Raw genomic sequence first — 26770 nt, 5'->3', positions numbered from 1 at the left:
GTACTGGCAATTTGGAAAGAGATATCAAGAAACAATATGCATTAAATGTTGAGCGTTTCTTGTAGCAATGAACTTGGAAGGCTCTTAGAACACATGGCATGATGGGCTTATGATTCATCTACATATGGCCTTATGCTTGGTGACTGACAAAGGGAGAAACCAAGTTTCATAAGGAATTAAACCCTGAAGAGGAAGCTCAACACGATTTCAGACAAAGACTCTGGGCAGCTTCTAGGTCGCAAGCAGAGTATTAACTAACTCAATCTACGAAACACACATAAATGCAGAGATCACATACGTAATTCCATTTAATTCTGCAACAACTCTATTACCTATATGTGTCATTTCATCTGTTTTCCTGGTGTTCCAAGAGCTGACCTGTCTAAAGTTGCTTAAGTAGTTGCTGATTGAGTTTAGGTGCAAATGGAATTCTTTCCACTATAACAGTGATTCCCAATCCTGGCTACTTGCCAGAATCATCATAAGGGTTTTGTAAAAACACAGATTCTTGGGCCCAAGCCCTGGAGATTCTGATGCAGTAGTCGAGAGCAATCTCTGAGAATCAAATATTTTTTAAGTTCGTCCAGTGACTCTGAGACATGGTCATCTATGGGGAAACAATGGCTGAAGTTACAACCAAATAGCATGGGAATGGGCGAAGATGAGGGAATTGGGGGTAGAGTCAAGGAATGGAAGAATGCCCATGCTGTGGGACCCACCTCCAAACTACTGCGGCCACAAGGAGCCTCTGAAAATCCTTCTAGATTGGAAAAACAGGCTTTGGCATTACCTGCATGGGTTTATTTCTAAAAATATTTAGAAATAAATATTTTAATTTTAAAATATATATATATATATTTATTTATTTCTAAAACCCCAGACCTTCCTAATCGGCCCACCTCCCCTCAGATGGTCATCAGACACTCCTGTGGTTTGAAACTATGCTTTCAGAAGCCGTAGCCACCGTGATAAAATGCTTCTGCCACACTGTAGATTCCCCAAGATGAATTAAGATGAGCTACTCAGGTCTCCATCAATAAATAGTTAAAAAAAAAAAGCGCAGACATTTGAAACTATGGATGCCTTGAACAATTACTTAGCTAGTTATGGGACTCTGTTTGGAGAAAAAAAAAATGTAAACAAAACCAGTAGCAAAATGTGCATGCATCCTGGCCGCATGCACAAATGTTCTTTCTTTTATTCAATACCGTCTGTCTTTTGTGCTCTGTTTGACCAGGCAGAGAACACCAAAATACCTGCCTCCAACAAGTCTTTAAGATGTTCCAGAAACAGGGGGAAGAGTACTTTAGGCATTTCTCACAAAACTTGATCATGATACCTGTAGGAGAGTGGATACTCTCTCATCTGACAGGCCATGACACTGAGCCACATCTCTGGGGTCTTTGGAATGTTGTCTCACGATTGGTTTTTACAAGAGAAGTTTCTAGAGCTGCGGCAGAAGTTCCAAGGGCGAGTCTGTGCCACAATTGCTGGCTGTTCTTCGATGGGTGGGGTGCGCACAGAGCACAGCGATGTGCTTTCTGATTCCACAACAGAACTAAAGACAATGGTTCTGCTGGAGGGCTCAGCTCCAGAGCCATGCCCTGTTCATTTTTCCAGTGAGTGCCAGTCAAAGTGTGGAAACACGAAGCAGGGACAAAGAGAGTGGGAGGTGGAGCAGGGCTTATAGCATGAAAGAGAATGATTTAACAACTCTGCATTTTTATGGGTTCCCTCAAGAAAGGTTTGTAAGCATCTAGTATGTTCCAAGCCTCCTCACTAGAGGCCGGGGGACAGCGCATGGGACAGAAATGTTTCTTGCCCCCACAGAACTTGCAGGCATGTGAGGGAGCCAGAAGAAAACGAAGCCAACTAGCAAACCAAATAATTTCCAAGTTTCGTAAGAGCCAGGGAGAAAGGGTTTTAGGGAAGGGAAGGGCATGATCTGCGATGTGATTTGAGAAGTTGAGTCAGCGGCCGTGCGCCTGCATCAGAGGGACTGAAGAGAGCAGTGAAGATGAGACATGCCGGTGGCCGGCCCCAGAGGTCTGGGCGGTGACAGGGCGGGGAGTGGGGGGCAGCAGTGAAGGCATGTCACCCACCCACGTACCTGAAGGGCCACAACTGACAACCACGTTGTGAATAGACTCTCACACTTCACTGTTCTGAGGAAGCTCTCAGAGGCCATGCGATCAACAGAGCGCTAAAGTGGAAATCATGAGATTTGGAGCACTTTCATTATGATTCAACTCAGCCTCCTTTATTTTAACCGAAATCCTTTCTTCCAGTTCCACCAACATCTACTGAGGGAGCATCTTCTCTTTCCAGGCACTGTGCTAGACCTGCGGGGAGCTCAAAGATGAGGAAAGAAATGGTACCAGCACTCACGCCGTCTACCTTAACTCAAGAAGAAATGTCTAAAAGACAGTAAAAAACATGACAGTAATCACAGAAAATGCCTCAGGGTCTCGAAGTAAGGGAAGGAATTCAACAGGAAGGGAGGAAATCTTAAATGGAGTGAAGTCGGAACAAAGGCATGGAAGTGGGACTCTGGGGACATGTGCTCAGGGACCAGGGTGCTTGGTTCAAGTGTTGGATTTGCAGAGAGTGAGCCTGAGGGTACCCCAAGGGTAGGAGCAGACACTGACCGCTCAGTCTCCTGCTCCTTTCACGTCCTTAGTGGTATTTGTGCACCTGTGCATCTGTATCAAATGTTTATAGGAAAAGCAAACTCTCACTTTGAAATTCTTCCCGGTGACAAGATTCTTCCCCTAGGTTGCTAGCACAGGGTTCACATGGTATTAACTGCTATTCAAATAGCTGCTCATGGGGTGCCTGGGTGGCTCAGAGGGTTAAGCCTCTGCCCTGGGATCGAATCCCTGAATGGGGTTCTCTGCTCAGCAGGCAGCCTGCTTTCCTCTCTCTCCACCTGCCTCTCTGCCTACTTGTGATCTCTCTCTCTGTCAAATAAATAAAATCTTAAAAAAGAGAGAAGCTGCTCAGAACTACAGAGCTAAAGCTTAGAGAAGCTGCTGATTTCTGAAATAATTTGTCTTTCTTATTTGAAAGGATCAATGCCTTCCCTTCCCTTCTCTTCCCCTGCCTTCCTTCTCTCCCACCCTCTCTTCCTTTCAAGGAAGACTGGAAACATATCAAGGAACTCAGGCTAATGTCCCCAAATTTTGGCTGGACAGGTTTTTTGAGGTTGCTGGTGCTGAGATGTGGTCACAGAGATTTGTCTAGGGGAAGTATGTCCTAATCTGTCCACAGACATTATGGATTGTTCTGGTTAGCAGAGTAGCTGCTGCAAGAATTGTTATGGTTTATTTTCAGAAAGGTTTTTTCTTTCTGTGGACTAAGAACCATGTGACTAAGAACCATGCTTTACCATTCTGAGGAGCCTGCCCTGTGCTCAGCCCCGCACTTCCCCACAATGCAGCTGGCTTGTGGGCAGACAGGTACATGCCCCTGGGACGTCCTGAGATCCCCTGGCCGCTTAGACTGATGGGGAGGGCAATCGTCAGGAGATTCCTGCTGCCCCTGAGACTCCAGGGAGATCATCTGGAAGCCAGGAGCTGGGGACACATGGCCATTTTGCCCCGTCGAAAGTATGTCCTTTTTATTTTTCTCTTTCTTGTCACCCAGGTGAGTAACGTAGAATATAGGAACATGAATTACAGACAAGGCTCCTGAGTCTCTGGAAACATTTCCCTCCTGCTTCCACGACCTTCCACGTAGGGGAAAATGCAGCTCAGTGCTCATTCTGGCGACTTCCGTTCACGTTCTGGGAGTCAGTAGCGAGGAATTTCTTTCACCATTGGTCTCTTCATTGTCTGATCCTCTTCCCAAAGGCACATTTCTCTAGAGAGTGTGTCGCAAATGCTGTATGTCTATGAAGCTCCTTACAAACACTAATGGACAAATGGTTAGTTTATATAAAGCACTCTTGTACGGCTCTGGGGCTCTGGCGTAAGCAGTGAGGAGCCCATGGTTTACATTTTTGTCTTTCTTTTAAAGAGGAATGAGAAATTATATTCCAGACGATCCAACCTTTTAAGCCAAGGAAGGAAGTCGTGAAGAAGGAACCAAGATTTTTTTAAAAATTAAATTTAGATCCTTGGTGAAGTCAGTGCAAATCAGCATAGGGGCTCATGTTGATCTTTAGAAGGGAAAGCAGGTCTTGAGTTGACTTTCCACCCTCAGATTCATGCTTCTCTGCTCTTAGTCCCCAAAGTACTGAACTACTTTATGAACTCCTAATTTTAGAAAATATACTTACAGTGTCACTAATAACAATAATAATGGAGGGTCGCCTGGGTGGCTCAGTCAGTTAAGGGTTTAAGCGTCTGCCTTTGGCTCAGGTCATGATCCCGGGGTCCTAGGATGGAATCCCGCATTGGGCTCTCTAGTCATCGGGGAGCCTGTTTCTCCTGCCTCTGCCTGCTGCTCCCTCTACTTGTGCTCTCCACCTCACCCTTCATGTCAAATAAATAGATAAAATCTTTAAAAAAAATGATAACACAAGTAAGGCAGCGTTTGTACAAAAAACCCAAGAAGATAGGCCATATCTGAGCTGTCAACGGCCACGTGTGCAGAATTCTTTATAAATACAGTCGTGTAGAATTCCAACTTGTAATCCTCATATATATGTCCATCTTTTACACAGTCAAATATCTTGACGATATTGGCTCTTAAATTACTTTAATTGCTTGGCATTTCGTGTGCTTTTTGTGTGTGTGAAGTAATCATGGTGTTTAAATATCAGTTCTAACAGCGTTCGACGTCGACACTAACTACATCACAGCGGGTGTAGAAAGTAAACGAAGGGAGTATGTGAATCAGCTGGCCATGACCTCCTCTTCTGCCTTATACAGCTGTGTGCCTTGGAGACAGTGACACGACTCCCCTGCACATCAGTGTCCTCACCTTTAAAAAAGAACAAATAATAACAGTACCATCATAGGATTGGTGTGAGGATTAAGTTAGGTAATGCAGGAAAAGCCTAGTGTTTAGTACATATGAAGCAGTTAATCAAAGCCAACTTTAAGACACACACATATACTTCACATAGCTGGAAGGAAACCTATATATGTATATATGTGTCATATGTGTGTGTGTTGTGTATGTGTAAACAGTGGTTATTTAGGGGTTGTGGGATTATAAGAGATTTCAATTTTCTTAGTTTTCCAGGAAGAGTTTATCATGTATTTATAATGTCATAAAATCTTTTAAAAGATGCAGTGCAGGACAAGTGACTGGTTAAGACAGTTATGGCAAGAGCAAAATGACACATAAGCGTCCATGCCTTAGAAAAGGACCAAAAAAAGTGAAAAGGTAAATCTTAGAACATGGCCCCTATTGAACAGCGGAGATCTCAAGGGAACAAAACCTGGAAATGAGTTGAATAAGCCAAAAGTAAAAGAAAGGGGCAGGGCAGCCAAAGACAATGGGGTAAAGCCCAGAGGACCTTCAGTTTAATAAGCCCTGGCATTTTAAAATTGCAGCAGAATGAGCTTTTCTTGGAAAGCGTACGTAGAAAGATTTAGAAAATGAAGACCCACAAGCACTAAGGAAAAGCAGGGAATCAATAACCAATTAAAGTTCCATCCAAATTTTTCTAAGAGTGACGTGGCATCAAAGAACTCAAAACAAATAGGAACTTTCCAGACTTAACGAGCCATCCAGCCTGCAGATGAAGGTGGGAGCCTCATTTCCAGCAGGTTCCGTTATATTTGGATACTGGGTATGTGAATTTTTTTTTTTTTTTTTTTTTTTTTTTTTTTTTGCTGAGAAATCCATTTCTGTCTGCCTTTCTGTCTTGCTGCATTCCCACATCTCTGCCAGCAGCCCTCCACATGGGAAGCCCAGCCTCTCTTGCTATGCGTTCAGGCATCTTCTGGATTCTTTCTCAGATTCTGCCCCTGAAGTGAACACTTGCGGAGAACTCTAACTTTTGGTCTAAGTGATTCTTATGACGCAGGCAAAAGAGAGCCAGGGGGATTTGCTGTTCAGCCTGTGCCCCCTCTAGGATATTTATGCCATTTTCTGGTCTTACCAAAAATAGAAGCTGCTGTGCCATTTACTGGAAGGGTATCTCTCCTTCCCTTCCCTCCCCACCGCCCCCGCCTCACTCCTGCCTTTCCTTTCTTGCCCTCTCTCTCCCTGCCTCCTTTCCTTTCCTTTTCTTCCTTCCCACATCCCTTCATCCTCTCCCTCCCTCTGTCACTGTCACTTCCTTCCTTTCCCCTCTGTACGTACTCATTTAGTAACTTTATCAACTGCCTATTACGTACCATCCAGTGCATTAAGCACTGTGAGTATAAAGATAACCTAAGGCATGACCCATGCTGATATTACATTTCCATTGTCTTTGTTTCAGCTTCCAACTGCTCTAGAGTATCCAAGCAGTCACTCCTGTTTATTAAGCATCTGTTATGTGTCTGGCATTTTCACGGAGCTCACTGTACTTAATTCCGTCATCTACCCAGAGGTAGGTATTATTACCATTCCTATAATACAGATGATTGAGTTTAGGCTCAGAGGGTTTAAATATCTAACCCAGGGGCACTCATTTCCTACGAGGAGGAGTCAGAAATTTGTTTTGCCTCCAAATTCAGTGCTTTTTTTCTGCTGGGTCCATGTAAGGACTGTGAAGGACCATGTCCAGACTTTTTGCCTTCTTTATACTGCACTGCACATGGTAATGTACACAATAAACACTTGTATGGAATTAGGTCCCAACAGTGTTAAAATTGTCCGCACGATTTATTTGTTCACATGCATGTATTTGGCGGCATTGTTTGGAATTTTCACATGTACATGCATTGTTCATATACTGGACACTGGTCAATGTTTTGCTGCTTATGCACAGAGAGCAAGTCATGGCCAGGAGTTGACCCTGAGCTGAGACAATTACAAATCATTCTGCAGTGAAAGTGCTCACGCAATTCTAGGCCTCCTACATGTGCTCAAGTTCTTGTAAGGTGCTTACCTAGAAGTAGAATGGCTGAGTGGTATCCTAGGGGCATGGTGAACTTTATCACGTGTCCACAAATTACTCTCTGCAGTGGTCCTACCAATACACTCTCACTGCCTTTGCATTAAGTGCCTGCTTCTCCATATTCTCTTTAACACTGGATAGTGGCAGACTTAACTCTTTGTCAGTCTGCGAGCTCAGCAAGGGCATCTTCTTACTTCAGTCTGCGTTTTTACTATTTACTAGTAGAATCTAGTGCCTTTTCACGTCTATTGGTCATTCGGTTTCTACCTTTGTGAAGTGCCCAGTCATGTGCTTTGCCAACTCCTACTGGGTGATTTGAGGAGTTTTTTTTTTCTTACTAGTGTATAAGTGAAATTCATTCTAGATAGGAATCATTTAGCTGTTATTTGACGGTTGCGAATCCCTTTTTCTTTAACCATTGTCAGGTTCATCATCACATTTCTTTTTTTTTCCTTTAGAAAGGGCACCAAGGTCAGTTCCAGATGGGTGAGTGGCTTTTTTTCTTCTTTAATCCAATGCAAGATGCCATATGTCATCTCCACAATTGGGTGAACAGCTTTTGCGGTTTTTGAGCAAAAACTTCCCTACGAAGGCCTTCAAGTTTCTTCCCCAAATCTGAAAGAGGAACCCCGTCTTAACATGTTGGGAGTTAGATGGAGACAAACACACGCTACAGATAGGTGAGCAGAACAAGAGAAATAGATACTCCTTTAATAAAAACAGTCGCTGAGCATGACATAACTTCTCAAAGCCTCAAAGTAATTTGCAAGTTGTTTCTGTAAGTGACATTTATCACTTAGTGATCACTGTTTAGACATCCCAGATTTAAAATTTTAACTTTCACTACATGGAGTCCTTCTACTTCTTCCCTCTCCTACTAAGAGCAGGTTTCAATTATGTAATTATGGTTAAAGAGGCCTGAAGAGGTTTTACTCTTATGCCTTCACCCTGATTGGATAATGGTTTGCAATGACGGGTTGAGAGCTGTGGAAACACAAATATGAGGCCAAAAGCTTGGATATCTATATAAATATTTACAAATACTCTCGACTATAAACTCTGTGAGGTGAGGGTCCATTCATGATGGTTGTAGTTCAGCTCAGTCGCTAATCCTAGTTAGTGGGCGTGGGCTGAACATTCCTAGTTCACAACTATTTGTTGAATCCTAAGTCTGTTTTGGGCATTGTATTCTATGAGCTTGGTGTAACCTGAGTGACTACTATAGACAAAGTCTCCGCCATCATGAAGCCTCCATTGTAGTGACAGGGAGAGATGAGTGAAACTAAAGAGACTGGGCTCGGTGAAATGGGATAGAACTGTGGAGTGGTGGCGTGAGGGCTGGAGTGTTTGTATTGTAGACACTGTGGTCTCAAAAGCCTTCCGAGGAGGGGTCATAGTGATCTCAACATTTACCAGACGGAGATACAAACAGCCGCAGAGATAGATTGAGATATATCAAACTACAGTCTCAGTGCTCCAAAACAATTACTTCCAATTTGGAAGGAAAACCTTGTCAATGTATTTTTATTTGGGGCAGTTTTTATGAGTTTCAGGGGGGAAAAAAAGGTGACCAAAACATTGATTTTAAATTAGGAGTTAATGGCATTTGTAAAATATGCCCCTTTCTCTTCTGAGGCATAGTTGACCCCCAAAGAGAACAATTGGCTTCTACAAATTGGTGGTGGGCTTTGACTGGACAGTTACTTGTCTAAACATTTTGTATATTTCTGACCTCCCCTAATCTCCTCCAGCCCAACCTTTAAGCACTGTTGAATGTTCATCTTCTGCAAGCAACTACAAACTGCATGGGATGATATAACAAAAAATTATTGGAAACTAAATTTCAAGTGGAGAACCCAGTTTATGGGTAGAAACTGCAGACTCCACAAACAAAACATTCCCCTGATGAAGATTCTCTAGACAGACATTGATTTATTGCAGACTTCCTTCTTGTTTCATTTATTTTGAAAAATTGATTTCAAGTTCTTCAGAGTATCTAGTAGGTGTTCAGTGTTTCTGGCTGCTTCCTCACAATGACTGCCTAAAGAGAAAAAAAAAAAATCATGCTGTTCTGGGGTTTTGTTTTGTTTTCTTAGCCAAGTGCTTAAATCAGGACTGTTTCCCAAGTACCTTTTGTTGGGTTTCATTGTTTTGTTTATTTTACTTTAGTGAGCACAGGCACCTTCACATTTCCTTCTATAACCTTTTTTTTTTTTTTTTTTTTTTTTCTTTTTCTTTTCCGAAGCCATCATCTGACCTGGCTGGTGGAGCCGGTCTGCAGACCTCGCAGCCGGGTTGATTTTTGCACGGGCTATAACTTCGACACACAGAATTTACGGCTTCTTTGAGGAACCAATTTTCAAGCTAAGAGAACAAATGAAAGTGTTCGCTCATCTTTCGAAAAATATTTATGCACTGAGTGTGTTCGCTGCTATCCATCGGGTTCTCAGTAATAAATACAGAATGTGACGCCGCCTTTTCACAAACGGTTTTTTTTTTTTTTTTTTTTTTTTTTTTTTTGGTCTTATATTCCTGGGAAGTACCTTCCTCGCCTGACATTTTATTCTCCTGATTTGTTCATCTTGAACATGCTACAGAAAGCCTCTTCTCGCATAGCTGTTGTTCGCTCCCGTTTAAAGATGGCTTAGAAATGGAAACCTGGATTTGCGAGGTTCCTTTCAGGTTTACTCTCCCCTTGGTACTCCCTTCTGTACACTCCCGGGCCGAGGCTGTCAGCATCTGAGCTGAAAGAACCCGCGGCGGGCGAGGAGAGGAGGGTGTCATGTTGGAGACAGGCTCCTGCTGGCGGCCGGCGAGCCCGCCGGGGTTAACGGGGGCGCGGGGGTCAGCGCCCTCGAAGTTGGGGGCCTCCGGCCGAGCCGCGCCGGAGCCGCGGTGACCGTTCAACCAGAGCATCCTGCAGGCCCGCTCCCGCCACGGGGCCAGAGCCTCCTCGTCTGTCGAGATCCCACGGAGATCTTGCTCGTTCCGGGGCAGCCTCTGCGACCGAGCGCGTTGCGGGGCCAACGCAGGCGGAGCGGGGCCGGCTAGAGGAAAAGCCCAGGCCTGGGGCGGAGGAGGAATGAGGGGCCGGGAGCCGGGGGGATTTCCTCCCGCGCTTCCCCCTCCAACGGGAGCGGAAAATGTGATTTGCTGTGCATTCCAGGCGCGGTTCCCTGGGGTGACCTCTCCCAGCCGGCCTGGGCGGGGGGAGCAGACAAAGAGGCGAGGCAGGCGGAGAGGGGACCCCGCGGGGAGGCAGGAGGGGTGCGGGGGGGCGGGGGCAGTACCGGGAAAGGGGGCGGATAGCGGGTCCCGCGGCGGCGGCGGCGCCTGGCCAATGGAGAGGCGCGGCCCCGGGCGTCCGGCTCGGCTGCCGGCATTTAAACCGGAGACAGCGCGATGCCCCGCACTCGGTGCGCCCTCCGCGGACCGGGCGACCCAGTGTGCAGCGAGAGCCGTACTCTCTGTCTGGCTGACCCCGCGCCAAGCCGGGGCGGCTCGGGCCGCGGTCGCACACCGCGCCCCGCGTCCAGAGCGCAGGCCCCGGAGACCCGCAGCACTGACAGGTGAGTGCAGAGGCTCCCGTCAGAGTGAGTGAGAGAATGGGAGAGAGAGGGAGAGCGCGCGCGAGCGCGCAGGGGTCCCGTCAAAAGACTCCCGAGTCCCGCTTGGTGCAGACGAGCGGTAGCCCTCCAGACGCGCAGACCGAGGCCCGGTTCCCCAGGGCGAATTATGCAGAAAACTCCAGGGTCCTGCCCGCCACCGCCTTGGCTGCCGTAACCTCACCTTGCGCTGTCCGCGTGGAAAGCCTGGCAAGGAGGAATGTCAGGAGCGAGAGCTACTATCTCGCATCCCACTTCCACATCCCGGGGCCCAGCTAATGCGCTCCTGGTGCGTGTGGCAGTAGCTCCTGCCAACCCGGCCGGCACCTCAGAGGCGCGGAGCCCTGGTGGGCGCCCGGAGGGGTGGCGAGCGGGAGCGGTGGGCAGCAGCGGGGCCCTGCGGCTGGACCCCGGACCTCGGGGCCAGCCGCACTGAGAGGGGCCAAGTGTCCGAAGCCCGGCGCTTCCGCTCGGGACCTCTGGGGGCTCCGGTGGGAGTCCCAGGTGTGATCCCGCTGTGGGCTGGAGGAACCGGAGACGCAGCGGTGGGTCCACTGGCCCATCGTAAGGTGAGATGGAGACTCTGGCGAGAACAGAGCCGCGGAGTTCGGCCGCGATGGAAACCGAAGCGTCGGGTAACGGGTCCGCTGAAGGGCTGTGCGCGGTCGGGGACCCAGAGTCCAGCGAGCCTGCAATGCTCACACCACAAACACCGCACACATCCACCGGCCGGCTGGGCCCGCGTGGGCGCTGGGTGCCCTCTTTCAGACTTCTCCCCGCGCCACGCGCACCTCGCTTGAAGCGCGGACGTCCGGGGGCCAGGTAGCGCCAAGCCGCCCCGTCCCGTTTCCCCTGTACTCCTTCGTTTGTGTCCTAGAGGCCCACGCCTTCCTCGTTGAGCCTCGCTAGCGACGGACGACGCGGGACTGGCGGCGTAGACGCCCCAGTCGTCTCTCCGTCTCGGTGACCCCGTCACCAGGCCCGGGGTCGGAGGGGCGTCGGGGCTGTCACCTTGCCGGCCGGAGCGATTTGTAGACTTCAGGCTTGGGAAGAACGGACGCGCCATCGCTCTGGCTTGGCATTGCCTTCGGATCCCAGGTCCGCCTTGGGGGCGCCCCAGCCGGGTGTTTCCCCGCAGCGGGCTCTGGCGACAGTCCCCGGGCGAGGCGGCGGCAGACAGGAGGTGACCGGGCCTCTGCTGAGAAGCTCTTGCAGCGCGCCCGGAGCTGGCCTGAATGGTTCCCCGGGTTGAATCCTGCTGCCGCCTTCTCCTCCTCTGCCTACTTTGAACCCCAGCAATTTTACACAGAAATACAGCTCCGACGTTGGGGGTTAAAATCTCTCTTTAAATGATACAAGGGCAGAGAGGCGACCACTGATAGGTAATTGGATCTCCTGCTGGAAAAAGCAGATCTGAGCGATGTGTGCGTCTGTTTATGTTCCCTTCGAGATGGTGCCAGGACACGAGTTGATTAAAACAATCTATTGTGTTAAGTGGGTCACGGGGATTTAAGCTGTCTTAGGGACCCCAGAGTGGTGGCTTCCTTTTGGCTGTACACACAACTTAAATAAATAGCAGAGAAGAGGTTAAGATAACCCCAGTCCCAGGTTAGGAGTCTTCTTTCACCCCAGGGCTTTCCAGCCCCTACCCTCCTTTTTTTTTTTTTTCTTTTCTTTTCTATCCTTTTCTTTTCTTTTCCTTTCCTTTCTTTCCTTTTTTAATTTTCTCTTTTCTTTTCTCTTCTTTTCTTTTGGAAGGGGAGGCCTGGGGCACTTGAAGAGATGGGCATTTCAAAGCAACAAGTCTACAACAGTAGGTGATTTTATTGCTATCACTGGATAAATTGCACTCTGCAGTTGTAGTATTAACTAATTATTGAAGGGGTTCTTTAGAACTGTAGCTGGGGTGTGTGTGTGTGTGTGTGTGTGTGTGTGTGTGCGCGTGTGTTTAACCCTCAGGCCATTGTAGGAATTAAAGTCTTTTGTAAACTTTGTAATTTTACAGGTTTTCTATTTTCGTAAAAGTGCATTTTGAGTGAAATGTTTTGGTAACCCACAATCTATAGGAAATCCTATTTGGCTGACACAGCCTTTATGGAAATGATTGCATAGAGGAGAGTAGAAACCTACTGAGTCCTCACATCTTTGAACCAGAGCTGCCTGCCTTGTCTTCTAAGCTGAAGCCCTCTGTCTTGCTCTTAATGTTCAAGTATCACAAGTGAAATAAGGCCAAGAAGTTTTATGCCACAGACCCCTTTCCGAAGAAATGCTTGTCAACAGTGAAGCTTCGAGCATGTCCTAGAACAGAGACTTACGAACTGATGAGAAAACCTAACCCTTTTGTGTAATGAGAAGTGGCGGTGGTGGGGGTGGTTGGGGGAGGTAACTGTAGCATCCAACTGAAAGGCAGGGATCACAAGTGTTACCAGCCCATGCCTTACATCTGCAAGGAATTTTCTTTAGTTTTAACATATGCTCTTAGAAATGCAAAGCACAACAATAATTCCTGGGACAACAGAAGTTTTTTCTTCACATGTGAACATGAAGATACAAACTAGATAATTACTTGACTTACAATATTCTTCAAACCGTATTGTATTAAAAACAAGTTCACGTGTCCCTTGTTAAGAACTGTGCTGGGTGTCCACAGAATAGTGATTAAAGACAAATTTGGGGGCTCGGTAGAATGGGTCTCCTGAGGAGCTGTTTGACTTTGGGCAGATTCCTAACTTTTCTGACTCTGGATTCCCTGCTTGATAAAGGGAAGACAGTATTATCTACCTCATGTTCCCTCGATAAAATACGGTCTGATTTACGCACAATGCTTAGCATACATACTAAGGGTCCAAAAATAGAGATAATTCTTATTATCAGTGGTAGTATTGGAAGAAGCAGTAACATGATATGGCATCAGATATATTACAAGTCGTTTCTGAAATTAAATCCCGAATTCCATGCATATAAGGACTACCACCCGTCTTGCATCCCAATACAGAACCTATAGATTAACTCTCAATAATGCTGCTCAGTGAATATTTATTACTTTCTAACTTGTTTCCTGTTAACCTCAAAAATTGCATACAATCATTCATTTCAGCAAAAAATCTTCCAGTGGGCATAGAGCTGTTGAGATACTTAACCATCTGGAGGTTTCCTTTCTATCCTGTGTGATGTGGTTGGCCAACCTGATTTAGCTTGAATAGTCTTCTTCTTTTTTTTTTTTTTTAAGATTTATTTTTTTGACAGATAGAGATTACAAGTAGGCAGAGAGGCAGAGAGAGAGAGAGAGAGGAGGAAGCAGGCTCCCAGCCAAGCAGAGAGCCCGATGCGGGGCTCGATCCCAGGACCCTGGGATCATGACCTGAGCCGAATGCAGAGGCTTTAACCCGCTGAGCCACCCAGGCGCCCCAGCTTGAATAGTCCTCTAAATAGGGAGGTTGTAGTTAGGGTCTTGCGACTCATAGAGGATGAGACTTTATCCTCTACTAGTTTGCCAGCAAGTAATTCTTCTATCTTCTTTTTTCGATTTGTCTGGGGAAAAAAAATTTGACCCAGTGTATTCTTATGAAATTCTCTACTTAACTTCTAAAAGCTATCTTTTTAAAAATTCAAGATCAAGTTAAAAATAACCTTTCCCTTCTCAAAGATTTAGTTCTGAGAAAAAGGAAGAGATTATTCTAAAATCTGGCTTGCATTTAGAGCATTTGCTGTCACTTTAATTATTTTCTTCTACTGGGAGAATAATTTGATGTCATGCCTGTTGAACGTCTTTCTAAAACTTAATTCATCAGGAGTGGATCAGATGTTCAGGCATAGACATCTGGCTTGCTGACCCATTGTCAATTCCCTGTAATTCCCACTCAGCACTCCATTTAACTGACTATAAGCAGGTCGGTTAGCTAAAATGAGAAATACGGCAAGAAGGGTGCCCCAAGGAGCTGGCCTAAACTTTCCCAAAGACATTGAGAATATTGGATACAGGTCACACAGAGCATTTTTATTTCTGATTCCTTAGAGTTAGACGATTGTGTTCTTAGAGCCTTAAGAAGATTGGACTAAATCACCATGACCTACACCAGACAGAGGTGGCTGATATGGCTTATCCTGCGTGCGGCTGTTTCCTCTTGATCACTAAGGGAAACCTGAAGAAAAGCATCAGGTAGAGAACTGCCTTGAGAGTATCTATGTGCTCTGGGACAAGTGGATTGGAGGGGAGGACCAGTAGTAAAGGGAAAAAAAGGTAGGGGTGGGTAGGTCTTGCTGATGGAGAGCAATTGCCGAAAAGCTCACCACGAAAAATCACATTACGTGAAGAAAACAGAAATGCATTAAGGAGAAGTTGAGGCAGGGTTTGAAAAGAAGAATGTTGTCTGCAACAAGTATAAAGGGAGGTCTTTGTGGGTGTCATGATGCACTCTGGACCCACAAACTGCAGCTCAACTTCAATGATGTCAGTGGGTCATTTCATGGATGCAAATTATCAAAAATGTTTGCAGCTCATGGTTGGGCATGAGGGATAATTCATAGGAACCTGAGGTTTGATTAGGATTTAGACTGATTTTTGATAATGGGGTTTTCTGTGAGGTGTTGATATGGAAAAGAACTGTTTTCGAGAAATTTACATCTTCATGATTTCCTGCATGCTTGTGATATTTACAAAGTGTGGATTATTTGGTGGCAATATAATTGGGATTTCAAGAGCAAAACAGTCCCTTTTTCTTCACTGAGTAATCATGACCAGTCTGTGGTGTGTGGGGGGGGGAGGTTGGGTGATTGACCACAGTGACTTGACAGAGCCCTGGTTCTAGCACTGCTAGAATTCTCAAGCTTCTAACTCTTACTCATGAGGAATGTGCAGAGTCCTTCAGAGAACCACTGTTCTTTAAGCTGAGGTCTGTGTTGACTGAGATTCCTGAAGTTGGTTTTTACTTTTCTCCAAATAGCTAGTTTTAAGTTTTAAAGAGTCAAAAGCCTCACAGCAAGCACTAAAGATCTTAAAAGTTGCCTTTTTTAAGATATGAAAAACCATTTTATAACATTTTCCACACCTAATAAATCTTATTTTGAGAAAAATTTACTTTTCTTTAAAAACCCCCAAAACAAGAAAACAGTCTGTCATTCTAGACCCCTTTGGCTTATGGGGTTCGAAAGCTCCCATAGGAACAGGAAGTCTGTCTAAATTAAAACTGAAAACCACTGTTGACTAATTTTGAATTTACTGCTTGCTTTATTGTTGGTTTCTGCCATAGGGAATACAGTGGCTTCAACTGGAAAATGAAACCCACAGCATTTTGCATGGGACCAGGTGAAAAGTAGTGTCTATCTGAAGTCTTCCTAGAAAAAGAAAGACAAATATTAAGATACTTCTAGGCTAGAAGGAGTTTGCTCTCCTACAAGTCAGAAATCAAAAATATTGTGTTAGGCTCGGCTGCTCTTCGGCACACATGAAGCATCTTAAAATGAAAACGGAGACTCTGTAAATCAACGTGGGCCATAACAAGCACTCATTTAACAAAAGAGCACCTACTCTGAGCCAGGCACTGAGGACAAGGCAATGTCTAAGTCCTCACGAACTTCGGGCTAGATATTTATTTAATGACAGATGTGAAAATGCCAGGAAGCAAAAGTTGAGCATAAAAAGAGTCCTATGTTGGTCTGGAGAAAGGAAATTGCATTCTTTTGGCAGATGTTTGTGGGAGGGGATGGCTTTGTGACGTGAACTGTCATATGCAATATATATTCCCAGTCAGTTTCAGATTGGCCTCTGTGATGTTGGGCTCTGAGGGTCTTGCTCTAGGAGGGCTGAATTGTCCTCGGGTCCATTTTCAGTAGGGATGAGGGAAGACTGTGGGTGTAAGCTTAGGGCTGTCTCATGTGTTCCTCTTTGAAATGGGCAGAGACTGAATTTTAGTTTGGGTCCAGGTCCCCAATTAAATAAATAGAAGAAATTTGTTAAAACTTCTCAAATTCATAATATATTTGTCTAGGAGACTGAACTGTCATGGCTCAAGTTATCCTGGTCTCTGGAGAAAATCAGCACTGTTTTATAACTGGATTTTTCTCATGAGTGATTTTTAAAGACAAAACAAGGAAATTAATTTTTTTGTTGTTGAGGCAAAAAAGACTGTTTAAAGAACAGGGATGTTGTAACATAAACTGACAAAAGCCAGGGAGTCTACAGTCAAAAGAACAGGAGCTAAATGTCACATTATCAGTTCCAAACTTGAACTTGCCCCAGAGTATTAGGTTAATGTTAGAAAAATGGTGCCATTTAAGGATATTATAATTTAATATTGTTATCTTAATTCGACATTAACCTTAGGGTGCATGGTCTTTACTTACAGGAACTGTTGCTTAGAGAATGTAGATTCCACAAGGCCTTTGTCTTTGAAAGGTGATTGCTTTAGCTCTTTGGGGGGATGTGATAAGGTTACTATTAAATTGCACTTATTATTATATGTAATGCTGGTCTATAAAAGAGAACAGGGAAATGTGTACTCACAGATCTGCCCTTAGGTTCAGAACCATGGTGGGCACGGGGCTGGGCAACAGGGGAAGCCTCAAGATGCAGGTCAGATTTGGTTAGATGGCCCGAGATGAAAGCTGTGAATTTGCAATTGTGCTCTTTGAAAAGAAAAATCCTTCCACATTTTAATAACTCTTTTCTGTGCCCCAAGATTGCCAGAGCTACAGGCCTTGCTACTCAAAGCTTGTTAGAAAGGCAGACTGACTGAATTAGAATCTGCATTTTAACAATACCCCCAGGCGATCCTCTGCTCCTTGAGGTTTAAGAGGCACTGTGTCAAGAGAATCTCTATAGCGTGATGCTTGCCCTCTTAAAAAAGTATGCTCTGGCTTCTTCTCTTTCTCCTCTGTCCACTCTACCTTCCCTTAACACTCTGCCTCCATTGGAGCCCTCCTTTCTCTGATAGATTCTGTAGTCCATTTCTTCTCTGTCTCTCCATCCTTGCTTTCCTGTTTGTTTTATGAGTTTTCCCTCTGCCTTCCCCACTTCTCTAATTTTTTTTGCCATTGTTGACTGCCCTTTCTGACCCATGTCTAAGTCCAGGCCCATCCACAATAATTCACTATCATTAATTTATTCTACCTATGGCATTTATTAATGTCAATATTTGCATATACCTGTTTTCTTGTGCCATTTTCTACTTCCTAGATGAAACACACACAGAGATACACGCACATTTAAATGACATATTTCATCATTTAAAGGTAGAAAACTGTATATCATGATATCATGAATGATATAATCAATAGCTGTACCCATTTAAAAATGAGAACAGGTGAGAGTCCAGGAGTCTTAGGAGTTAATGTGATTTTTCTGGGAAGGTAATTCATTCTGTCTGAGATCCTGCCATAGATCTGGTTAGTTCTCAAACTGTTTTTGTTTGAACCTCAAATTTGATCTGAACAACCTATCTGGGGAGATGAGGTTTTTATCCCTGTGCTTACAAGAAGTCATTTCTCGAGAAGCAAAGTGATTTTCTCAAGGTCAGATGACAAGTTGTTGCCCCACGACCTGGACTGGAAACCCAGTCTTGACTTTGGACCCAGTGTTGCTCCTGCTAAGTGCTCTCCCTCCCTCCACGGCTTGCCTGGCTCTGCCAGGGTTCTCCTTGTACGGCCTGCTATCAGCGAACATCTCCCAAGCATCCAACCAAACACACAAGGCACAATTCAAGAAGCACTCGAAAAAGAGATTGGAATCCTTTCCTGGCTGATGAAGTCTGGACAGTGAGGTTGATTTGCCTTGCTGTAAAACTAAACAGAAAACTGGGTTTCCCTAGAGAGGTACAAAGGTAATTCGTCCCAATACAAGAATGAATTAAGTGACCACAAAGTAAGGTCAGAAGTGATTGACATCAGCAGCTAGGAAGGAACTGCAGTGGGAGGACAGGCCATGAAGCGATAAGGCCTGGCTGAGCTGCCATCTTGCCTTATTCACCGGTGACCCCGGGCAAGCTACTCGGTGGCTTGACTGCTAGGTGGGGGATGAGAATAATAATACCAGATTCATAGAGATATTGTGAGAAGGAAATGAAATATCTTACATAGAGGGTCTAAGAAGTGCCTGATAAAACATTAGCTGCTGTTAATTTTCAAATTGACTTGTCTGTCTTCTGTGTTTCCCTCTCTCTGCTTCCCTCTGTTAGCATGAGCCGCACCGCCTACACTGTGGGAGCCCTGCTTCTCCTCTTGGGGACCTTGCTGCCCACCGCCGAAGGGAAGAAGAAGGGGTCCCAAGGTGCCATCCCTCCACCAGACAAGGCCCAGCACAATGACTCCGAGCAGACTCAGTCTCCCCAGCAACCGGGCTCCAGGAACCGAGGGCGTGGCCAAGGCCGTGGCACTGCCATGCCAGGGGAGGAGGTGCTGGAGTCCAGCCAGGAGGCCCTGCACGTGACCGAGCGCAAATACCTGAAGCGAGACTGGTGCAAAACCCAGCCGCTGAAGCAGACCATCCACGAGGAGGGCTGCAACAGCCGCACCATCATCAACCGCTTCTGCTATGGCCAGTGCAACTCCTTTTACATCCCCAGGCACATCCGGAAGGAGGAAGGCTCCTTCCAGTCCTGCTCCTTCTGCAAGCCCAAGAAGTTCACCACCATGATGGTCACGCTCAACTGTCCCGAACTGCAGCCGCCCACCAAGAAGAAGAGGGTCACGCGAGTCAAACAGTGTCGATGCATATCCATCGATTTGGATTAAGCTGGGCACACCCAGCCTGTCTTAGGGATGCAGCCTCAGGCGGACCCAGAGCCAGACCTAAAACGACCCGATTCTTACTTGGCTTCAACTTACAAGCAAGAAGAACCACCAGCTGCCTTCTGACAGGAGCCTGCTACTGCGTAGTTTGTGTGCATGAGTGTGCGTGAGTGTCTGGGGGGTGGCAGACGCCAGGGGAGGGCACTTCCTATTATGCAAACATCCGTTTCCAGTGGCCTGGCATGGAAAGCCCACACCTGGGGGAGGCACGTGAAAAGGGGCGGGGCTACGGTCAGGCTCTGCCGGGGTGTTCCACTTGCCCTCCCCGGACCAGAATCTCCCTTCTGAATGAATGTTAATGCAAGAGGCTACTCTGGGGGCAAGAGACCTGTTTTAGTGCTGCTTTATACTTGGACAAGGTATTTCCACCTGCACTTGCTTCTTCCCGTCCTCCTCCCCCTTCCACAGTCCATCCCTTCTTAGGAGCTCAGTGACTAATGACTATTTCAGTCTAATTCCCTCTCTGCCCAGGACTCTTAATTAGCTCATTCCACCATAGACGTGACTGTTTCTCAATTTGGGAAGGGTATTCCGACTCCAGGAGGCTGGTGTGCCCAAAGAACAAGAAGGACACAGGAGGAAGAGGTGGTTGGGACTGATAGGTGGGGGGACCAGTTGGCGCAACACGAGTTCGGTCGGGAGACCTGCAGAGTCTTGAAAGGCCAACCCCCAAACAGTGCAACCCATGCTTCAGCGAGTTTTCCCCTGGTATTTAACAGAAACCAAGTGAACAGAGGAGAAATGAAATTGCCAAAAAATCACTAACTTTGGCTGTCACTGTGATATGCTGACATTGGCTGTAACCCCACACCACACTTAAAACATAAATATTGGCCACTCTTATTTTCAGAACCGGGTGAGTGAGCGAAACCAAGAGGACCCCCACCCCCGACTCCGCTCCTCAGGCAGAAAATAGATGTAGTTCAGAAACCCCTATGCAGCGATAGGAAGAAAACGAACACCTTATAAGCAGAAGGTCCCCCTGTCTTTCCTTTTGCTTGGTTGTAACCACCTCTTTCCCAGCTTATTATTTCTGTGTAGTGCTTGTGAGAGCCACAACCCTGTGTTAGAAAGATTCTCCCTTTGCTCAGTGTCCTTGTTAGTGAACCAGGCTAAGAGGAGAAAGTTGAGGGTCTGCTCCTCTTGTTGAGCTAGAAGTATGTTATGGGTCTTTTTGTTTAAGCCATTGGTAGGAGATTGAGCAGGGAACCAGAAGAGAATAAAGAAATAAAGGAGACTGCCTCTGACTAAGGAGTAGTTTAATACAGGGAGGAAGTGTAAAGGATGTGTCCTCCCCATCTTTCCTTGCCTTCTCAGGGTCTAATGAGAATCCCAGTTGAGAATCAGAGCATTTGGGGGAAAAAAATCCGAGCATTTGGGTGCGTTAGCTGTCTATTAGAGGTGGGATTCGGGCAACATTGTAACCATCCAGAACCTACTGGTAGACCCCTCCACTGGTTAAACTCTGGCTCCTCCCCATCCCTACTTAGGATTTATCTGATGGCCAAAGTGTGGGGCAGGTGGACCTTACTGCGGTTTGGATTTGGCTCTTTAAGCCTGAGGTTTTCTATGTAAATCTGTCTCCACCCCCCCAGAACCCTTTTTTTGCCTTGTACCTTCTCACCCTTGCTAGCCAAGTCACGTGTGATAGGGGAAACAAGCACCATTGACTTAGCATTTTAGTTGCCCATCTAAGGTGCCAGCATTGCACTAAAGAGCCTGCTTTTATTTTATTTTATTTTTTTGGTGTGGCGCTCTTCCATCTAACAGCTAAGCCAGAACCATACTTTGAGGCAGAAGTTATCTTGAACACCCAAATATTGGGTCGAGTTTTGAAACTTTCGAACTCACTACTGATGATTCCACACGAGGCAAATTTGCCCGAACACACAGTCCGTGTATTTCGTGTACACTGTATGGCCCCGCCCTAAGTCTTTCCATCATCCACATCCTCCAACAAAAAAGCACAGAATGGATTTAATTAAGCACACAAATACTAAGCCAGAATTTTGAGGGTGGGGGAGAGGAAAAGAAGGGGGAAGGAGCTGAACATGTAAAACCACACTAGAAAGGAAAATGACATTCAGAACCAGCAGACACTGAATTTCTCTTGTTGTCTTAACTCTGCCACAAGCATGCAATTTTGTTAAAAAGCGATGACTTAAGTTGGCAGCAGTAATCTTCTTTTAGTAGCTTGTACCACAGTCTTGCATGTAAGTCAGATTTGGCTTAAGTAAAGAGAATTTCCTCAAAATTAACTTCACTGGGATAATCAGCAGCATAACTACCCTGAAAAAAAAAACCAAAAAACACACAAACCGCCCCCCCCCAGAACAGCACTAGCCAAAGAGGGAAATGTCTGCTTTTCTTACTGTGCCTATATTAAGACTAGCAAAGTATGGCGTGTCTTCCAACATTTATTGACAGTGCCATATCTATTACATATTGTATTGGAGTCACTGAAGAAAAAGTATGTTTTTTTCATTCCTGTAGTAGAATTTTTTATGGCAAGATATTTGTGATCTCAGTCTTTCCTATTAAAATAATGCCAAACACCAAATATGAATTTTATGATGTACACTTTGTGCTTGGCATTAAAAGAGAAAAACACACATCTTGTGAGTCTGTAAGTTGCTTTTTTGTTATTGTAGATCTTCAAAGTTAAAAATGTAAGTGAAAAATCTGGAGGAAAAGATAATTTCCACTGTGTGGAATGTGAATAGTTAAACAAAAAGTTATGGTTATTTAATGTAATTATTAATTCAAATCCTTGGTCACTGTGATTTTGAGCATTTTTTTCTCTCTTTATTTGACTTCCTCTGAGTTGAGCAAAGAAGAAAGTGGCACATTGTATGTTGTTGGAGGCTTTCATCAGGTCAGAGGAAAACAATAAAATCTTGACACATACGAACATGTGTTGCAAGAATCAGGACCTGAACTTTTGCTTTTTTTTAATCGAATGTTCCTTAAAGGTTAACATTTCTGAAGCAATAAGAAGAGAGATTTTAAATGTAATTTTGGATGACTTCTGACGTGTGTATACAAATAGCACATAAGAATGAATAGTTCACAAGTCCTTTGAAGGAGAAAATCTTAAATGAAAAGTGTATGTACAGAACATGTCCAAATGACCAGCTAATGCTTAAGAGTAGAAGGAGTTCTATTGACTTGTCATTCTCAAGATATTTAATATCAACTGCATTATGTATTATGTGTGCTTTAATCATGGAAAACCAACAGAGGATTATATAGATTATGGTTGAGCTACTTTGTTATATATGAGGATGAGAGGCGATTAATAGTCTCATGAAAGTTAATTTGGTTTAAAGCAAAGTTTTATGAATCTGTAACTAGAATTTGATTTTAATCCCAGTTATGTTCTATATCACCTTTCCCAAAGAGCAACCAATAAATTGAAACTCTTCTCTGTGTGTGTGTGTGCGTGTACATGTGTGTGTTGAACTGGTTGTGTTCACACAGAACAGGGATTCATTTGTCATGGGAAGGGAGGTAGGAAAGAGATAAATAGATATCTTGTATCTCAGAAGGAACTTATTTCTTCCAACTAGGCCTTTTAAGGTTTTAGGAGGATACCTTAGGGCATGGCAGTTGGTGGTGGGGTTAAGGCGGGGGTGGGGGGGCGCGGCAGAGGGGGTAGGAGTTGATGTGCAACGGAAAGTATCAGCCTCTTCCTCAAAGCTAGAAAGAAGACTGGGAAGTGTTTCTGAACCCTTCAGTAATGAAAGAGTTGTCACGCAACTTCTCAAGAAATGGTAATAGCTCAATTTTGAAAAGTGTTCAAGGGAAAAATGAAAGAAGGACGTGGGGCTCACTAGAAGGAAGATAATGAAAGTGATTTGTCAACACAATGAGGTGCCTTTGAGATGGTGAATTCCCGGTGCTTAGAAGTATGAAAGCACATGCTGGAGCTCATTTAATAGGGATGTGAGGTAAAGGGAGTTAATGTCCTGGGTTTGCAGTGGAACTGGCAGATTTCTGAGGTCCCTTCCTACTTGGACATGTGCTATGAGATTTCTAGTAGGCATCGGTGCTCTGACAATGATGATAAAAATCCCAGCAACTAGGTATGGAGTGCTTGGGCCAGACTCTGCTAAAGATTTTATTTAAATTGTTCCCCACAGTCTTCGTAGATTTTATGTATACCATTATTATCATGGCTAGGAGGTAGTGATCTCATACGGTTTCACTGCAATACCTGTCTGTGCCCTTAAGCACTAAATTGTGATATTCTCAACTTATATCAGTTATTCTTACAAGGACAGAACATAGCACTCTGAAAGTAGGTCCAGCTCCTGATTATTTACATTTAATGACTACGATTACCTTGAGGTTGTAGTTGGTATCATCAGGAGCCCTAGCTGTAAAGCATTTATTTTTATTTTTATTTTTTTAAAGATTTTATTTATTTAACAGAGAGACATATGACAATCAGGCAGAGAGGCAGGCAGAGAGAAAGAGGGAAGCAGACTCCCCGCTGAGAAGAGAGACCAATGCGGGACTTGATCCCAGGACCCTGGGATCATGACCTGAGCTGAAGGCAGAGGCTTTAACCCACTGAGTCACCCAGGTACCCCAAAGCATTTAAAGCCTCTTTGACATCTCTCTTTTTGTTACAGCGTCCTTGGACTTGGAGGGGAAAGATGACAGCAAGTACCAAGGAGACGGTGTCCTCAGAAAAGCCACATCCACATCTAGGAGGCACCATCTGAACAGGGTAGTGGGACTGGATACAGAAAGCCATTGCAGGTTTAAAAAAAAAGAAGTACATGGTAGAATATCAGCAAAAATGTTGGAGTGTGGAGCTCTGAATATTTTGCATAAAACCAATGAGAGATTGGCAAAAATAACCAGAACCAAGTTTTAGAACTTTGAAAATTACCTGAGAGCTTGCAGCAGTCTGGGGAGCATTTATTCTAGAAAAAGGCTGCATCTCTGTAAGAACGGCAAATACTGTGATATTGTAACTTGCCCTGTTCTCCTCCTCCCTCTTCAGTTCCATAGAAGACTTAAAAACCAACATCCTGTAACTACAGTGAAAACCAGCCATGTAGCAGCCCTTGGAGGGTAGAAGGGGATTGGAGTTCTTTCAAAGCCAAATACCCAGAGAACTGTCTTTCTTTGACTGCTCTGTCAGGCCCTGGGGACCCACTTGCAAGGCTATCTTTATTTGACCTGATTGGAAGTGCCCAGTGTGGAGACCCTTGCTGAAAACAGAGGCAGTTGATTATTTTTGTGGCCATATGAGGTAGAGGATAGCAGTTAGGGCAAGCAAAAGGCTGAACACAGGGGGATGAGATTTCCTTGGGGCTTTGCAAAGCTCCAGCAAATACTGAGAATCTAGAAGGCCAAAATCATACACAGGGCTGTGTACATGCCTAGGGCTTTCTACATGTTCAGGAAGAATCTGAGAAGGCTGACTGTAAGCTCTTACCTCAGGCTGATCATCAGGCTCCTGGTAAGCAGGAAGTGAAGGCTAAGGCCCAGTTGTCAACTGAGTATTGAAAGTCTGCTCCAACATACAGAACCCCTTGGCAAAGACTGATAGATTTACTGGTTCCAAGTGTTTAGGGAAATCACCGTTCAACTATTAGCTGACCACTAAACTAACCAAGCAGAGATTCAGTGACAACACAAAACAAAAAAATACAGACTTTACTGAATTAGTTCATAAAATTCATTGTTAAACAAAGCGTCAAAGAAACAATAAACAGAGGCTCCTGAGTGGCTCAGTGGGTTAAAGCCTCTGCCTTTGACTCAGGTCATGATCCCAGGGTCCTGGGATCGAGCCCTGCGTTGGGCTCTCTGCTTGGTGGGGAGCCTCCTTCCCCCTCTCCCTCTCTGCCTGCCTCTCTGCCTATTTGTGATCTCTGTCTATCAAATAGATAGAGATTTCAACATGACCCAGGACCCTGAGATCGTGACCTGAGCTGAAGGCAGAGATTTAACCCACTGAGCCACCCAGGCGCCCAATTAATTGTATTCTATACACTAACAATGAGAAAGTCTAAAAATGAAACTAAGAAAATAATTCCTTCGTTATAGCATCAAAAAGAGGAATAACAATAGGAATAAATTTAACAAAGGAAGTGCAAGACTTGGATATTGGAAACTATAAGACATTGTTTAAAGCAATGAAAGAAAACCAAACTAAATAGAAAGATATCCCATGTCCATGGATTAGAAGAATACTATTGCAGATTCAATTCAATCCTTATCAAAATCTCAACTGGCTTCTTGCAGAAATGGACAAAAGCTAATCCTAAAATTTATATGAAAATGCAAGGGACACAAAATAGCCAAAACCATTATGAAAAAGAAGAACAAGTATGAAGGACTGACACCTCCTGACTTCAAAACTTACAGCAAAGAATTGTTGTAAGGCAGATACACTTGTAATTACCACTAGGTTAAGAAATGTGTTTTTTTCCTAGCTTTCCCAGAAGCTCTCCTATGCCCCACCTCAATGTTAAACCTTTCCCATACCACAAAGAATAATCACACCCTCAACTTTCTTAGTAATTTTTTCTTTGGATATCTTAATATTTTCATCACCAAAGTATGCATCCCTAATTCTGTATGCAAACTCTATAAGCAAACAGCTTCAGTGGGAAAAGATAAAGGCCTGAAGTTAAGGCAGCTCCAGCCTTCCTCCTATGAACTTAATGGTGATTACCAAGTAGAGGATTACCAGTGTCTGTTTACTCCTGTTGCACCAACAAATTTAGTGGGCAGGGGGTTAAAAATCATTGACTATTTCAAGCTATTTTAGAGACTTATTCTTATTGTCATTGTTCCCCATTATCATAAAAACAAGATTCCGATACTGATGTTTACAAAACAATTCTATTGTCTTCTATGTTTATGGCTGAAACCACTTTCTCCATCCTGTGTATTTATCATTAAACAAAGTAGCAAAAGTCCATTAACAATGGGCGTCACAGCCTTCCAGACATTTCATTCCACCAGTGCCGAATACTGACACTTTGACTGAAGGAGTTTATTATTCTATCACAATGATAGCAGAAGTCCTATTTGGGATGGAGTTTTAAGTAGATATCTATTGTTTTTTACTTCTTGCATCTCTTCTCTTTAAAACTTTCATTTTTTAACCTACTTTCCCTCATTCTTTGTGGTGTCACTGAAGATTTTTATCACTGTATTTTATTCCTATTCCCTCTGGAGGCATAGGGGTGACATTTGACCATATTGGAAAATCAGAATACTCATTCCACTTGGCTACCATGGTTGGTTTTAAAAACAGGCTTGAAACCCAAATTGAGTCCATCAGACTCTTCCTTCAGGTATGAATACAGAGGCTGGGAGAAACAAGGTTATTTTTCCCTCCTCTAGGATCGTAAGT

The 26770-nt window shown here is 44.6% G+C and overlaps 1 protein-coding gene across 1 annotated transcript; it reads left to right on the top strand.

Annotated features, from left to right (window-relative positions):
• The first annotated feature begins 10306 nt into the window (after nucleotides 1–10306).
• On the top strand, nucleotides 10307–22820 carry GREM1 (gremlin 1, DAN family BMP antagonist). Its single transcript, XM_046010048.1, has 2 exons — nucleotides 10307–10569; nucleotides 18777–22820. The coding sequence occupies exons 1-2, from the start codon at nucleotides 10403–10405 to the stop codon at nucleotides 19330–19332; spliced, it is 723 nt and encodes a 240-aa protein (XP_045866004.1). The 5' UTR covers nucleotides 10307–10402; the 3' UTR covers nucleotides 19333–22820.
• The last annotated feature ends 3950 nt before the right edge of the window (nucleotides 22821–26770 follow it).

The sequence above is a fragment of the Meles meles genome, chromosome 6, assembly GCF_922984935.1.
Source record: "Meles meles chromosome 6, mMelMel3.1 paternal haplotype, whole genome shotgun sequence".
In the NCBI taxonomy this organism is placed as follows: domain Eukaryota; kingdom Metazoa; phylum Chordata; class Mammalia; order Carnivora; family Mustelidae; genus Meles; species Meles meles.
This window is presented reverse-complemented; position numbering and strand designations above follow the sequence as displayed.

Coding starts and splice junctions, on each gene's coding strand:
- GREM1 (XM_046010048.1), top strand. CDS start 10,403: ATGCCCCGCACTCGGTGCGCCCTCCGCGGACCGGGCGACCCAGTGTGC. Junction 10,570..18,776: donor GAGACCCGCAGCACTGACAG/GTGAGTGCAGAG, acceptor TCCCTCTGTTAG/CATGAGCCGCACCGCCTACA.